This window comes from Herpailurus yagouaroundi, unplaced genomic scaffold (genome assembly GCF_014898765.1).
Source record: "Herpailurus yagouaroundi ecotype Mexico unplaced genomic scaffold, PumYag 29, whole genome shotgun sequence".
NCBI lineage: Eukaryota > Metazoa > Chordata > Mammalia > Carnivora > Felidae > Herpailurus > Herpailurus yagouaroundi.
Window position 1 is genome coordinate 88,556,128 of NW_024412377.1, and position 14,494 is coordinate 88,570,621.

Sequence of the window (14,494 nt, forward strand, 5' to 3'; positions counted from 1 at the left end):
GACTTCATAATTCACACTTTGTGTCAAACAAATAGCTTTCTTAAGTTTAAAACATGAATCAAAGATCTACCTTTCAGTTGACATAATAACTCCAAAACTGCAGTTCATCTTCAGAAGAAAAATACTAGGAAGATATAAAATATCGAAAGATAAATCTTTGTATTTTAGAAACATTCTGTGTGTCTGCCTCACTTTTACTTTTCTGCTGAGCCATTTGGTTAGAAGATCTAGTTAGTTCTATACTTCTGTTTCTAAAGAGATAATGAGTCTAAAAACACTGATTACAATAAAAATCACTGATTGACATCACAACCGCATCTCTTACCCCTCGCTGCCCTCCTAGCTTTCATATGGAATCTATTTCACATCGATTAGTGCTCTAGTAATGGAGTCTTCCCCCATTCACTGCCTGTCTGTATCCTGCCCACTAATCGCTATTGTTGAAAATCTAAACTTTCATGTAAACCATAAAATAAATTCACATGACATTGTTGCTGTGCTTTCTTAAAAGATTGTTAGCTTTGAAGATATATTAAGTATTGATATAGGGTTTCTCTTTTAAATTAAATACTGATAAAGGGTTTCTCTTTTTAGGACTTTTTAAGTTTTCTCAGAAATGTTAACTATGCAAGTAGATATTTATTGCAATAACTTTTTAAGGTAATTATCCCTAAGTACATCGTACCATCATGGCAATCTTAAAATACATACAGGTGACATTGCTCTGCTATGGCTAAGCAGTGAGTCCACTGTATGTGCTTCTTGACAAAAATCAGGGTAGTTGTTTACTTCTCACTTTTCACAAAATTCATCCATTAGAGGACTGGATTTCCTTAGAAATTATCAATGTCAAGAGCCATAGTATTTGCTTTGAATGTGGCTTTCTTTTGTTATTAGTAACACCTGAAAATTTGCATTTTATATATAAAACACATTTATGTATTTTAACTATACCATAATTTTAAAAGTCCCTTTTTTCACATGTGAAGAGTCTGATTCTCTGCTGCCCTTAATAAAGGCTTCAGTAAATGAGAAAGGAGAGGACTGGCCTAGAGAGGAACCGAATGGCAACAGCCAAGGATGAAGCATTTTGTTTAGTTCTGGTTTCTTTCAGCAACGGTTATCATGGTGCATAATTAGTCTATGAGTTTTTATTTACTTCCCTTATCCCTCAGATAGAATACCCCCTTCAGCCCTTCTAATCTTGGCTGGCCCTCCTTCTTTCCTTCCTTCCTTCCTTCCTTCCTTCCTTCCTTCCTTCCTTCCTTTCTTCCTCTTTCTCCCTCTCTCTTTCTGTCTCTCTCTGTCATAACACGTACACACACACAGGGTAGCTTTTTAAAAATGGGTCCCTTCAAATGGACTAGCCCATGTTTACACAATTAAATGTTAAACTGTTTTTAAAAAAACTCCCAAGTTGTAATATTTATATTAATAAATTATATGGGGTGCCTTAATTCCTTACAGTGTTAATTAATTTAAAAAATAAGTATCTTTTTAGGCTAAAGTAGCCTCATGCACTTGTGTGGTGAGTTCACATTCCTTTGGACAGATAACAGTGTTCAAAGTAGATACAGCTTCCAGAGTGGCTTGGCTATTCCCAGCAGCCCAAGATGGTCACCACAATTCTTTCCCAAAATTAAGAGTATAAAAGGACTCTTCTGTTTTGTTGATGGAAATGCCTTTAACTCCGAAGCTGTACTTCTAACACTGTCTAGCATCTGATTTTATCTAACCAAGGCAGATAAATGGCATACATTGATTTGATGTAGGAAGCAGAGATGATTGGCCGAAGGAACTTGGCCCTCAAGGGTTAAGTGTCATTTGAATATGGAGATTTGAGAAAATGACCCTCAAATTTTTAAGTACTTTTCTCATATCACCTATAAAAAGGAGCAACGTGTTTTCTGGAAACATTTCTTTACATCATCGTTGTTGATGTGGGTGTTTACAGACGACTTTTAAAAGGTTAGGTTAAATATAGTTTGATAGTTGAATTTCTGGGCGGAGGCAGTACAAAATTTGAACAAAACTATCCGGTTCTGTTTCACTTCTGAACAATCGTGGGGAAGGGTAGGTGTTTTCCCAGTTGGAAGGCATCTGTAATAGATGTAAACTTGCAGCAGGATTTGATATGGGCAACTTGCACATCAGGCTTCTGTCTCCCACCCACCTCTTTCTCACCCACACACATGGAGCATTTCACAATTATCTGGGCCTGTAAAGATTTTGTTCTCAAGAACAAGCAGACCAACATGCTTGTATGTGAATCTAGCATGCGGACCACTAAGTGATTTTTTAATGCATTTTCTTTTCAAGATAATACTTTGGTAACAGACACTAGCCAATTACATTTCATGCTATTTGGAATCCTACACCACAGTATACTAAAGCTGAATCGAAGTTATCACGTACATTTCGTTACTGTGGGTTGAGTGTCTCCAGAACTACTCAAAATGCTTCATATATGCGTTCAGTGTCAAATGAAATGCCACCAAAAAGTAAACTTAGGGACTAGCCTATTTGTCTACGGAAGGCATAAACAGTCAGTATTACATCTCTTACGGGGAAGGCCTGCAGCAGAACCCATCTGAGCCAGTTCACAATAGGAGATACAGTAAATAAGTAGGTAATGCAGCTTCCAAAAGCTGTGTTTAAGAAGCAGCATTTTGATTATACTATTTTTTGCTTAATTTTTCCAGATTAACTGCTTATACTAACTAGTCCAACTCACTGAATTTTTTTTTCTAATTGTCCATGTTTCTCTGCCTGTGAAGAAGCTATCTAAATGTCAGGGCAGTCAAAAGCATTTGTTGATATGCCACTTTGTTTTCAGACTCCTAATTGACATTCATTATTAAAGAGTTGTGTGACTCGTAGTAGAAGCATTTAATTAAATTTTAGTGAAATAGTCTTTCTTATCCAGAGCCAGGAAAATTCTTTCTTCCAGAAATCAAAAAATGATTTCCTCTGACATCAAAATGAATCACTAAGTAACTTTGAATCAAGATAAAATAGTCCACCATTACAGATCCTTTTGAAATACAGGTGTCACCCCCCACTTTAACATCTTCTTGATTTGAAGATTATTTAATTAAAACTCTTAGAAAATTAATATGCTAATATCGACTGTAAAAGAAAACCTACAAATAAATAATGACAAGTATAAACAGATGATTGAAAATCATATACACTCAATGTTGGTAACTTCATGTAAATGCTAAGACTGTTTTAATTCTAACACATAAAAGCCAGAGAAAGAAAGGCTTACTAGGGAAACAAGTAATTCTCCTTTATGTTATTCTCTACATTAGCTCATCTATTAATAAGAGAAGGAAAGTAGTTCTTTGCCAGTAGGTGGTGCTTTTGTATAAAACATCACTCAAAGATAAACTCATTTTGACTAATTTTATATCTCTATACATTTTGAGCCTGAATCGCATCTCCCAAAAAGCCGGCCCCAAGTTATTCCACTTTTTCCTCTGAAACATATACCCATTTTCTCCCTGCTCATAATGACTTTTTAATGTCCTCTAATTCTCTCCATTTGAAAGTAACGTACTCATATACAGGAGTAGGTAGCCTGGCTTTCCTTTGTTTAGAATGGGCGTATCTGGATAGATTATTCTTTCCTGCAGCTCCTCCTCCTCACTAAAAAAGGTATCTGCACTCTCTTGACAACATGGGCAAGTAATGCTGACTCTAGCCACGAATGTCCGTGCAATCAGAATGTGAGAACAGTATGAGCATCTTAAAATTGATGTCGGCAATGTTCTTCTGGTTTATCCTGATCAAAGTCATTGTGATTGCTAATCTACACTAAGGGCTTAATGCTTTTCCCTCCAGAGTTTCAAGTATCTAAATTCTTCCACATTTTGGAAGATCTCCTGGAATAAATGAGGATTAAGGCATATAAACACGATAAAATCACACGAGATCCTTCTTTACAACAACCTTTCCTTAGACAAATCCAGATTCCTCAACTCATGCCAATTATAAATATGAGTGATACCCTACTAAGCACCCCAGCAGGGAGAGATTCGCAATAATAAAGTTGAAGCAGTTGTGGAAAATAGACAGCAGTTTCATCCCGTGTAACTGACAAACAATGGAGAAAGTCATACTGTTGATCAGTTTTAGTAGGGTAGGAAGTCTCAGTGTTTTTAAGCCAATAAACTGTTCTGCAGATAACTTTCAACCTCCTTCCCCTCCTTCTCTCCCCTCTTCCAATCTTTTCACCAGATACAGTTATAATTACATTTACAACATTTACAGCTATAAATGTAGCATTTTGTGCATTTATTCATTTGAAATTTGAACTTTCTTCACTTTGTCTGAAGACTATACAACTTAACGTGCATGTGCTTATTACACAGAGGGAAACATTTGTAACTATAACTAGCTTTTTTACAGCACACACACATTAGTAAATCAAAGGCGTCTAATTCAAAGGCTAAACACTGTATCTTAAATCTTAGCTTATATTTTGGAAGTAGTCTAGGGAGAAATTCCATGGACACAGAAAATGCTTTTTCCAGCATGTCATGTTAAGCCTTTCTGAGCCAGTCACCTGTATGTTTAGGGAGCCTGTCAGAAACTAGAGGTATGATTCATGAGGCCCAGACCAGTGAAATGCTGTAATTACTACCGTGCATCCTAAATGGCTCTGAGAAGGCAATGCCCCTAAGTGCTTCGAGCACGCTCTCCTCCCTCTGGGCATGCTCTGGTGTCTATGCGAGTCTTGAAGCTGATGTGTTATGTAATTGTGAGTTCCTGGGGGCTCCAGGCCTCCTCCATCTGTAACTGGGTTTCCTTTCCTCCTACAGAGCTTGCACTAGCACTCATTTATCTCAGAGTTCAAATCTCTCCCTGCCTTCTACTCAAAGCCTCAACATCAAGTCAGAACCTGTTTCTCCTCCTAGAGACCGTACCACCACCCCTTCGAGATACCCACAACACACGCGCCACGAGGCGGGGAGATCTCCTGTTGACAGCTTGAGCAGCTGTAGCAGTTCGTACGACGGGAGCGACCGAGAGGATCACCGGAATGAATTCCACTCCCCCATTGGACTCACCAGACCTTCGCCGGACGAAAGGGAAAGTCCCTCAGTCAAGCGCATGCGACTCTCGGAAGGATGGGCAACATGATCAGATTATTACTTAATAGTTTTTTTTTTTTCTTGCAGTGTGTGTGTGTGCTATACCTTAATGGGGAAGGGGGGTCGATATGCATTATATGTGCTGTGTGTGGAAAAAAAAAAGTCAGGTACTCTGTTTTGTAAAAGTACTTTTAAATTGCCTCAGTGATACAGTATAAAGATAAACAGAAATGCTGAGATAAGCTTAGCACTTGAGTTGTACAACAGAACACTTGTACAAAATAGATTTTAAGGCTAACTTCTTTTCACTGTTGTGCTCCTTTGCAAAATGTATGTTACAATAGATAGTGTCATGTTGCAGGTTCAACGTTATTTACATGTAAATAGACAAAAGGAAACATTTGCCAAAAGCGGCAGATCTTTACTGAAAGAGAGAGCAGCTGTTATGCAACATATAGAAAAATGTATAGATGTTTTGGACAGACCCGGCAAAGGGTGGCCATTGGTAAATGTTAGGAACACACCAGGTCACCTAACATCCCGAGAACGCGCTCACAAACCTGCACGCATATCATTGGCGTATGGCACTCATTAAAAAGGATCAACGACCATTCAACGAGGACCATACCTATTTAAAAAAAAAAAATGTGGAGTTTGAGGGCTAACGTATTTAATTAAATAAATAAATAAATCTGGGTCTGCATCTCTTATTAAATAAAAATATAAAAATATGTACATTACATTTTGCTTATTTTCATATAAAAGGTAAGACAGAGTTTGCAAAGCATTTGTGGCTTTTTGTAGTTTACTTAAGCCAAAATGTGTTTTTTCCCCCTTGATAGCTTCGCTAATATTTTAAACAGTCCTGTAAAAAACCAAAAAGGACTTTTTGTATAGAAAGCACTACCCTAAGCCATGAGGAACTCCATGCTTTGCTAACCAAGATAACTGTTTTCTCTTTGTAGAAGTTTTGTTTTTGAAATGTGTATTTCTAATTATATAAAATATTAAGAATCTTTTAAAAAATCTGTGAAATTAACATGCTTGTGTATAGCTTTCTAATATATATAATATTATGGTAATAGCAGAAGTTTTGTTATCTTAATAGCGGGAGGGGGGTATATTTGTGCAGTTGCACATTTGAGTAACTATTTTCTTTCTGTTTTCTTTTACTCTGCATACATTTTATAAGTTCAAGGTCAGCTGTCAAAAGGATAACCTGTGGGATTAGAACATATCACGTTGCAACACCCTAAATTGTTTTTAATACATTAGCAATCTTTTGGGTCAACTGACATCCATTGTATATACTAATGAGTTTCTTTCATGCTATTTTTTGTTTTGTTTTTGCATTATTATCAAATGCAGGGCCCCTTTCTGATCTCACCATTTCACCATGCATCTTGGAATTCAGTAAGTGCGTACCCTAACTTGCCCGTATCCTAAATTATCTGGCTGGTTTTCAGCCTAGAATTTGATACACTTTTTAGAAATATGCCCAGAATAGAGAAGCTATGTTGGGGCACATGTCCTGCAAATATGGCCCTAGAAACAAGTGATATGGCGTTTACTCGACGCATAAGTTATAAATTCCCACAGAAGAAAAATGTGAAAGACTGGGTGCTAGACAAGAAGGAAGCAGGTAAAGGGATAGTTGCTTTGTCATCCATTTTTAATTATTTTAACTGACCCTCAACAATCTTGTCAGCAATATAGGACTGTTGAACAATCCCGGTGTGTCAGGACCCCCAAATGTCACTTCTGCATAAAGCATGTATGTCATCTATTTTTTCTTCAATAAAGAGATTTAATAGCCATTTCGAGAAATCCCATTAAAGAACCTCTCTATGTCCCTTTTTTTAAATTTTACAAGAAATAATGATGACTCTTGTCTGATATTCGTCTATAAGGGATTAATTTTCAGACCCTTTAAAAAGTGAGTGCCATAAAAAAAAAAAAAGTTGATATATATTGTTTAAAAGAGATTTCAATCCAGGAATGATTTTCCTTCTCTTGGAATGTGAAGATCTGTCGATTCATCTCCAATCATGTGCATTGACATACACAGCCACGAAGATCCAGACAGGAAGAGCGACACTGCTATAGCACGTGTAGGACATTTCTTATCCATTCTTTTCTTTCACTTGCATAGTTGCTGTGTGTTTCTCACTATAAAAGGCTGCCGCTGGGTGGCAAAAGCCAAGAGACCTTACTAACTAGGCTGTATTTTCTTAACTTGATCTGAAATCCACAATTAGACCACAGTGCACCTTTGGTGGTATCCATATAGGATGCCAGCCTGCCTTGTACTAATGTTTATATACTGAAAACAAACAAAAAAATCTGTCAACCTTTTCCTATATCCCACTACTCCAGGTATCCATGGAACATGAAAGAAAAACATTTACGCAGAGGAAAAACAGAAAATCATCCCTGAACATAAAACAGACACACACACACACACACACACGCACACACACACGTTGACACATGGGAGGAAAAACTAAGAAAGTCATTTTCCTCACCATATACTTGATCCCATCCTTACAACCATCCTTGTAACTTGATGTGTATAAAATATGCAAACATGTCACAAATGTTGTTGTCATTTCAAAACACTTTACCAATATCAGCAGATTTACCAGTGGGTGGGAAAGGGTCATTATGTGAAAATACGAAAAAATAGCCATATTAATTTTTTACCTGCAATTTGCCTCCGCAACAAAGGAAAAGTGAATTTATAATGCTGAACGGAGAGTAAGCTAAAGTACCAGCAGAAGCCTTGGCTATTTATAGCAGATCTGACAATAGTTTTATAAGAACATGAAAAGAACAGAATCACTTGAAAACGGATGCCAGTCATCTCTTGTTCCCACTACTGAATCCATATAAAGTGGTAGCAAGATAGCAAAGGGATAATCTGAGAATTTTTTTAAGACGACTTAATGAGAAGAAGCACAATTTTTATTGTGATGAGTCACTTTCTGTAAACAATCACTGTCTATCTTTACCCTTCTACCTTATCTGTAATTTACCATATATTGTATTTGCAAAGCTAGTATGGTTTTGGGTTTTTATCACAGTAAATCCTTTGTATTCAAGAGTCTAGGGCAGAGCCCTGAGGGAGTGTTATTTTACATACCCCATCCTAGGGTAACATTTTAGGCAACATTCTTCACTGCGAGCAAAAGAACCATAAACAGCGTTTTACACAGCTACAAATATTGTTATAGCTAATCCTATTTTCAAAGATTTTTGGTAATATTAAGCTTCAGTACTGGTAACACATGCAAGATACGCAAGCTGCACCACCTGTATATTGTATGCATTGGTGAGTGGAAGGCTGTTCATTTCAACCTTTTTTAAAATTGTGTTTTTTAGTAAAATGGCTTATTTTTTCCCAAAGGTGGAATTTAGCATTTTATAATGATGAATATGAAGATACCTGTCATCCTCAGATCGTTTTCAGGGTGACTAAAACAAAAGAGTTCCAATACACTTTTTAAAAGAATGTCTGCCCTCTCACACTTTGATGTGTTTGTTTTTCTTACATACCCATCTTTGAATTTAGAGATAGCATTTTTTTTTTTTTTTTTTTTGCCCCTTATCATGAGCTTTTGTTTGTTTTTCCGGAGGGTAAATGTTTTGTATTTTCTTTCTTTAAAAAAAAAGTTTTGTTTTTTTTAAAGAAGCAGCCACTTGAACCCTCAATAAAGGCTGTTGCCTAAGCATGGCATACTTCATCTGTTCCCATTTGTGCCATCTGCTGTGATGTCACTTACATGGCGTTAATTTCCTGCCACTACAGATCTTTTGAAGATTGATGGAATACTGGTGTCTGTTAGAACACTTCAGACTACAGATGTAATTAAAGGCTTTTCTTAATATGTTTTTAACCAAAGATGTGGAGCAATCCAAGCCACAGATCTTCTACATTCAATTTGTCCATTTGGGTTATTTTCATAATCGGGTATTGCATTTTGCCTTCCCTATTCATACCTCAAATTGATTCATACCTCAGTTGAATTCAGAGAGGTCGGCTAAGTGACAGATTCTGTTGTGGTGTGAACGCAGTACCAAGTGTTCTCGCAGAGCAAAGTAGACCTGGGTCACTGTAGGCGTAGGACTTGGATTGCTTCAGATGGTTTGCTGTATCATTTTTCTTCTTTTTCTTTTCCTGGGGACTTGTTTCCATTACATGACAGTAATTAAAATAGCTTGTAAATGAGGGCATACAAGCATTTGCAACAAATATTCAAATAGAGGCTCACAGCGGCATAAGCTGGACTTTGTCGCCACTAGATGACAAGATGTTATAACTAAGTTAAACCACATCTGTGTATCTCAAGGGACTTAATTCAGCTGTCTGTAGTGAATAAAAGTGGGGAATTTTCAAAAGTTTCTCCTGCTGGAAATAAGGTATAATTTGTATTTTGCAGACAATTCAGTAAAGTTACTGGCTTTCTTAGTGATGCAGTGTCCGTGGTGCGTTTTTTTAATCAATGTTTTGCTGTTTAAATTTATTCCACTTAATCATGTTTCTTAAAAAGCAGCTTCTCCCACAAGTGCAAGTGAGCATTCTGAGTTTCGGCTCAAAATACTTTAAAAAAGGGGGGGAAAGGGTATAAACTGGATCACCTTTCTTGGAGTGATATTTGTACTCAGCCAGTGTGAGAAGTACAAGGTTCTTACCAAGGGGTTCTTTATCACGATCTTGAATAACTTGCCTCAACACAGAGAATTTTCCAAAAGTCATTCTGAGAAGCACTGCCACGACGAGTTAAATTATTTTTTAAACTAAAGTGTGTAGGAAGCATTTTCAGATTCATTTATTTTTTTCATCGAAATAGTTTCTTTACCCAAAACAAAACAAAAACAGGAAAGCATAGGCTTTTATCTAAATACTTGAAAAAACTGGTAAATTCATACATTTTTAGAAACTAAAAAATCTATCTATTACCAAAATTCAATAATAATTACTAAAGGGAATGTCTTTAGAGACACCAACGTAAAGACTAATGTCGGAACTGAAAAGGGAAACAAGAAGGCACTGGCCAGCCTCCTGGAGAACTTGGACTATTGCGCTGACAGTCATTCCCACTCTGCTGGAAAAAGAATGCAGCTTGGGGAAACATTACATGTGGCTTGAAGATAGCAGTGCTTTTCTATTCTTTTTATTTGTTGTTGGCAAACGTTTATTATGTGCAGTTCATGTAGTGCGTTCTAGGATGAATGAAGATGTAGCTGTTGCTCTTAAGAAACTTACAAACTAATGGGAAATTAAAAGATTAGTGGCATGTAGAAACCGCTCTCAGAGACTTCTCCAAAGTGCTAGGAAGGAACCACTTGAGTCATCTTTGGAGCAGAGCAGAGCATGAACACTTCTTAATTTGCCAAGCAGAGATAGGCTTGGACTTGTCTTTGGAGGGTGGGTAGGAGGGAGAAAGGCCCAGATGGATGAGGGCAGGACTGACTTGTGGACATGTGACTCTGCAGTCACACATGACACTACACTTAGTTTCATGTTCTACTGTCACCATCTTGATAATTTCTTTTTTATGTTTATGTACTTGGGGGTGGGGGGGTGGGACAGAGGGAGAGTAAGAGGGAGGAATTCCAAGCAGGCTCCAGGCTGTCAGTGCAGAGCCCAACGTGGGGCTCAAACTCACGAACCATGAGATCATGACCAGAGCTGAAATTAAGGGTTGGACACAATCAGGCACCCCCATCATCTTGATAATTTCATCTTTGAACCTGTGTTTTGTAAGTGAAGTTTGATTGTGCGTGTACAGAGGAGATACACAGAAAAAAGTGCAAAGCTTTGATTTTAGTGACTTCAGGGGCACCTTTTTGCTGCTCTTTGAAAAGAGGACATTTTCTTGTCACACTGAGTCCCACAAATTATGGCCCTGGATGAGGGCATTCTACAAGGAGGAAAATAGGTATACAGGCACAGAGATGGGAAAACAAGAGAAAAATGGACAGGAATGGTGGCCTATCCTGTTTAAATAAAGTATAGCCATGTATAGGTGTTGGAGGAGGTCATCAAGAGGACATGACTGCCAGTTGACCTGCAGGTTGGACCCGGGCAGTTGGAGCCTCCTCACCCTCACCCCTGTCCTTAGAAGTACACTCCCTGTCCCTCAACCAATCCCACAGTAGGAGCCATTTTCAAGGATACAGCCTACAGCCTAGAGAAAACAATGTGTTGTTGAGACCCACTGGATGGTATATATGACTGCACCCAGTTAAGGCCTCTATATAGACTCTTAAGAATCTGGCAGGCTGGTGTGGAGATGTACTAATCTTGGAGCCACCAAAGACCAGACTCACACTTAAATTTCCTTCCTTAAACCTGCCACCTACCAGTCTGGAGTCATCTGCCTCTTTCTTCAGTCTCTTCTTGCCTGTGTGTATGGAAACCACTTTCAGATTGCACCCAGGAAGGTCCCAAGGTTTCAAACCAACAGCAGAGCAACAATAAGAGATAAGACTGGAAGAGTTGGTTGGGATCTGATTATATAATTGCAAGTGAAGAAGTCTGGAGTCTGAGCTGTCAAAATTCTGCAAAAGATTATATTAATAATGGTAGGCGTGATGATAGAAATTGTTAGCATTTACAGTTTTGAGCTTAAATAATTAGAATCATAGTAATGTCTAGATAGGAAATGGAGAGGTCACTGCTGTGTGAGGAAGGTAATTAATTCACTTTTCAGCATGTTGGGCTTGACTTCTATCCAAGTAGAGTATGAGCATGTTGTAAATGTAGGCTTGAACTCAGGATACCATTTGATGTTGAAGATAAAGTTTTGGATGTTCCTGACAGAGAAGTAATAATAGTGAACACCATGACCGTGAAATAAACTTGTCAAGGGGAAGGTCATGGGTGAGTGAAAAAGTAGATTTAGAAGACAGTGTTGAAGAGGGCAGACCTAGAGAAGAAAGGACCCGTGAAGAAGTCAAGGGGCTTTTAGACAGAAGGAAATCCAAAGTGTGCTGTCAAGGTAAGAGGTTCCAAGGTAAAAAAAAAAAAAAAAAAAAAAAAAAAAAAAAAAATCAACAGTGTCAAATGTTTTATTGAAGTCACAAAGGAGGAGATTGGAGGAAGGGACTTTTTCTGTGGGTGTTATCTGAGAATCATTTCAGTAAAAGGGTGTGGCAGAAAGAGGTTGTCTAGCAGATGTGAAATTTCAGGCAGCAAGTGTGAACAAACCTTTCACAATGTTTGTGATTAAAAGAAGAGTGCTGGTGTGAGGGGCCAGCAGAGTCAAGGATAAAGGGAAAGGTGGTTAAAAGACCAGGTAGTCCCTGAGCATGTTTATGGGTCAGGAAAGACCTAAGGGAGCAGAACACAGATGTGAACCATCGTAACCAAAGGGCAGACAATTACATTTTGTGCCCCTCAGCCCCATTCCTATGTGGTTCTTTCATTTCACTGATGTTTGGGAGTCTGATTAGAGTTCTTGAATCTAGTAAAGGAAAATTATTCAGGCAGAGTGTCTGAGTTTTCATTTTGTGAATTAAGTCCTTCTTCCATTTTGTTTGCCTATTCCTATGGCATCTTTCCGGAACATTACCCTTACCGATCAACTACTAAACAAGATTCAGATGAAAGAGGAAAGCCAAGTTTGCTCCCCTACTGTTGTCTCCCTTGCATGCCCACTGTTCTCATTTCCTGAGAGAAAATGTCTCTATCAGCAAAAATAAAGCTATTCCCTTAACCTCTCCTCTCCCAGGCAGAGGTTACAGTTAGAAAAACACATGGGAAATGTTCAGTTTCTGGCCCTAGAGCGGTATTTCCTGGTTTTTGAGGGCCAGCTCCATCACACTCAGTCTTGACCAGCTCAGAATTAGAGAAGAATCTCTAGTCCTGAAATTCTCATGTCTAGCAGCCAACTTCTACTGTAGGCCAAATGGAGACGACAATCACCCTTTGACTCTGGTAACTCATGCAAGGGCTGGGCTGAAAGGAAGGAAACATGAACTACCAGGGGGACAATTCCACACTGAGCAGAAAGTACTTTAAAAAGTACTTTACCCAACACTCTACCATTAGAAATGTGGGATCCATATGAGTTCCCATGCCCCGCCTCCCCTCCATGAAAACAGCACCAATGCCCTGAAGGTTGGAATGGCCCAGGGAACCTGAGAAAACAGAAGCTGAAGCTGGTGTGTGAGGGAAGGCAAGATGCTAACATACATTGAGTTCCTTTCTGCAATGGGCTTGACCTACATTATCTACCTGCTCAATGACACTGGATGCAGTTTTTCCAGAGGTCATCCAGTCTCCTCGTTGTTTATCAGCCCAACTTTATCCCTCCCAAGTAAAGAAGCATTTGTCAAGTTATCTAAGTATCGATTTTGTCACCTATCACTAAACTCACAGGGTTGCTCCGAAGCCCAGTTAAGATGTGTATAGTTGCTAACCACTAAAAATATCAGATCTCTACTCCCCCACAAGTTACTCAAAATAAACATGACTCTGCTCTCTAAAATAATGGTAAAAGAAGGCAACAAAGTTCTGATTTTTCCTATGATGACTACAATGTGCTTTTTTATTTCTTAGCAATTATCACATTCTTTCCCAAAAGACAGTGTGGTCTGCTCCCGCTTTGCTGATGCCCAAAGCACATTTTCTCCTTACAAAGAAAGCTGTGCTTGGGGCAACTGGGTGGCTCAAGTGGTTAAGCATCTGACTTTGGCTCAGGTCATGATCTCACTGCTCCTGAGTTGGAGCCCCACATCGGGCTCTGTGCTGACAGCTCAGAGCCTGGAGCCTGCTTCAGATTCTGTGTCTCCCTCTCCCTCTGCCCCTCCCCTGCTCATGCTCTCTCTCTCTCTCTCTCTCTCTCTCTCTGTCTCTCTCAAAAATAAATAAACATTTAAAACAAAAAACAAAAACCAAGAAATCTGTGCTTTGCAGTATTCATCCTAAAGCTTCCCACTAATGGTGCTAAGTATATCAACACAGAGAAACTTATCTAGAAGCAGTAGTTACAGTAAGAGACCATATCCTCAAGCATTTATTCCATAAATATTTGATATGGTATGTACTTGCTTCTCTTTTAAAAAAAAGTGCTTCTCAGATTGGCAAACCTATTTGTATGCAAAAGTTTATATGTGTAGTATTTATGATTAAAACATTGAGAAGGTGCCCATTCATAAAGGAATGTTTAAAAATCTTGGGGTGCCTGGGTGGCTCAGTCGGTTAAGCATCCGACTTCGGCTGAGGTCACGATCTCATGGTCCGTGAGTTCGAGCCCCGCCTCGGGCTCTGTGCTGACAGCTCAGGGCCTGGGGCCTGCTTTGGATTCTGTGTCTCCCTCTCTCTCTCTGCTCCTCCCCTGTTCATGCTCTGTCTCTCTCTGTCTCAAAAATAAATAAACATGTAAATT

General features: G+C 38.6%; 1 protein-coding gene across 23 annotated transcripts in view; it reads left to right on the top strand.

Moving 5' to 3' along the window:
- MEF2C (myocyte enhancer factor 2C) overlaps positions 1-9,571 on the top strand; it is a 171,686-nt gene extending 162,115 nt beyond the window's left edge. For 13 of the 23 annotated variants that reach the window (XM_040448925.1, XM_040448937.1, XM_040449011.1 and 10 more), the window contains one exon: positions 4,827-5,148. In XM_040448925.1, coding sequence (XP_040304859.1) covers positions 4,827-5,148 — 322 coding nt within the window. Of the gene's footprint in view, positions 1-4,826 lie in introns of all 23 variants that reach the window. The other 10 variants (XM_040448928.1, XM_040449024.1, XM_040449017.1 and 7 more) reach the window with 3 other exon arrangements.
- The last annotated feature ends 4,923 nt before the right edge of the window (positions 9,572-14,494 follow it).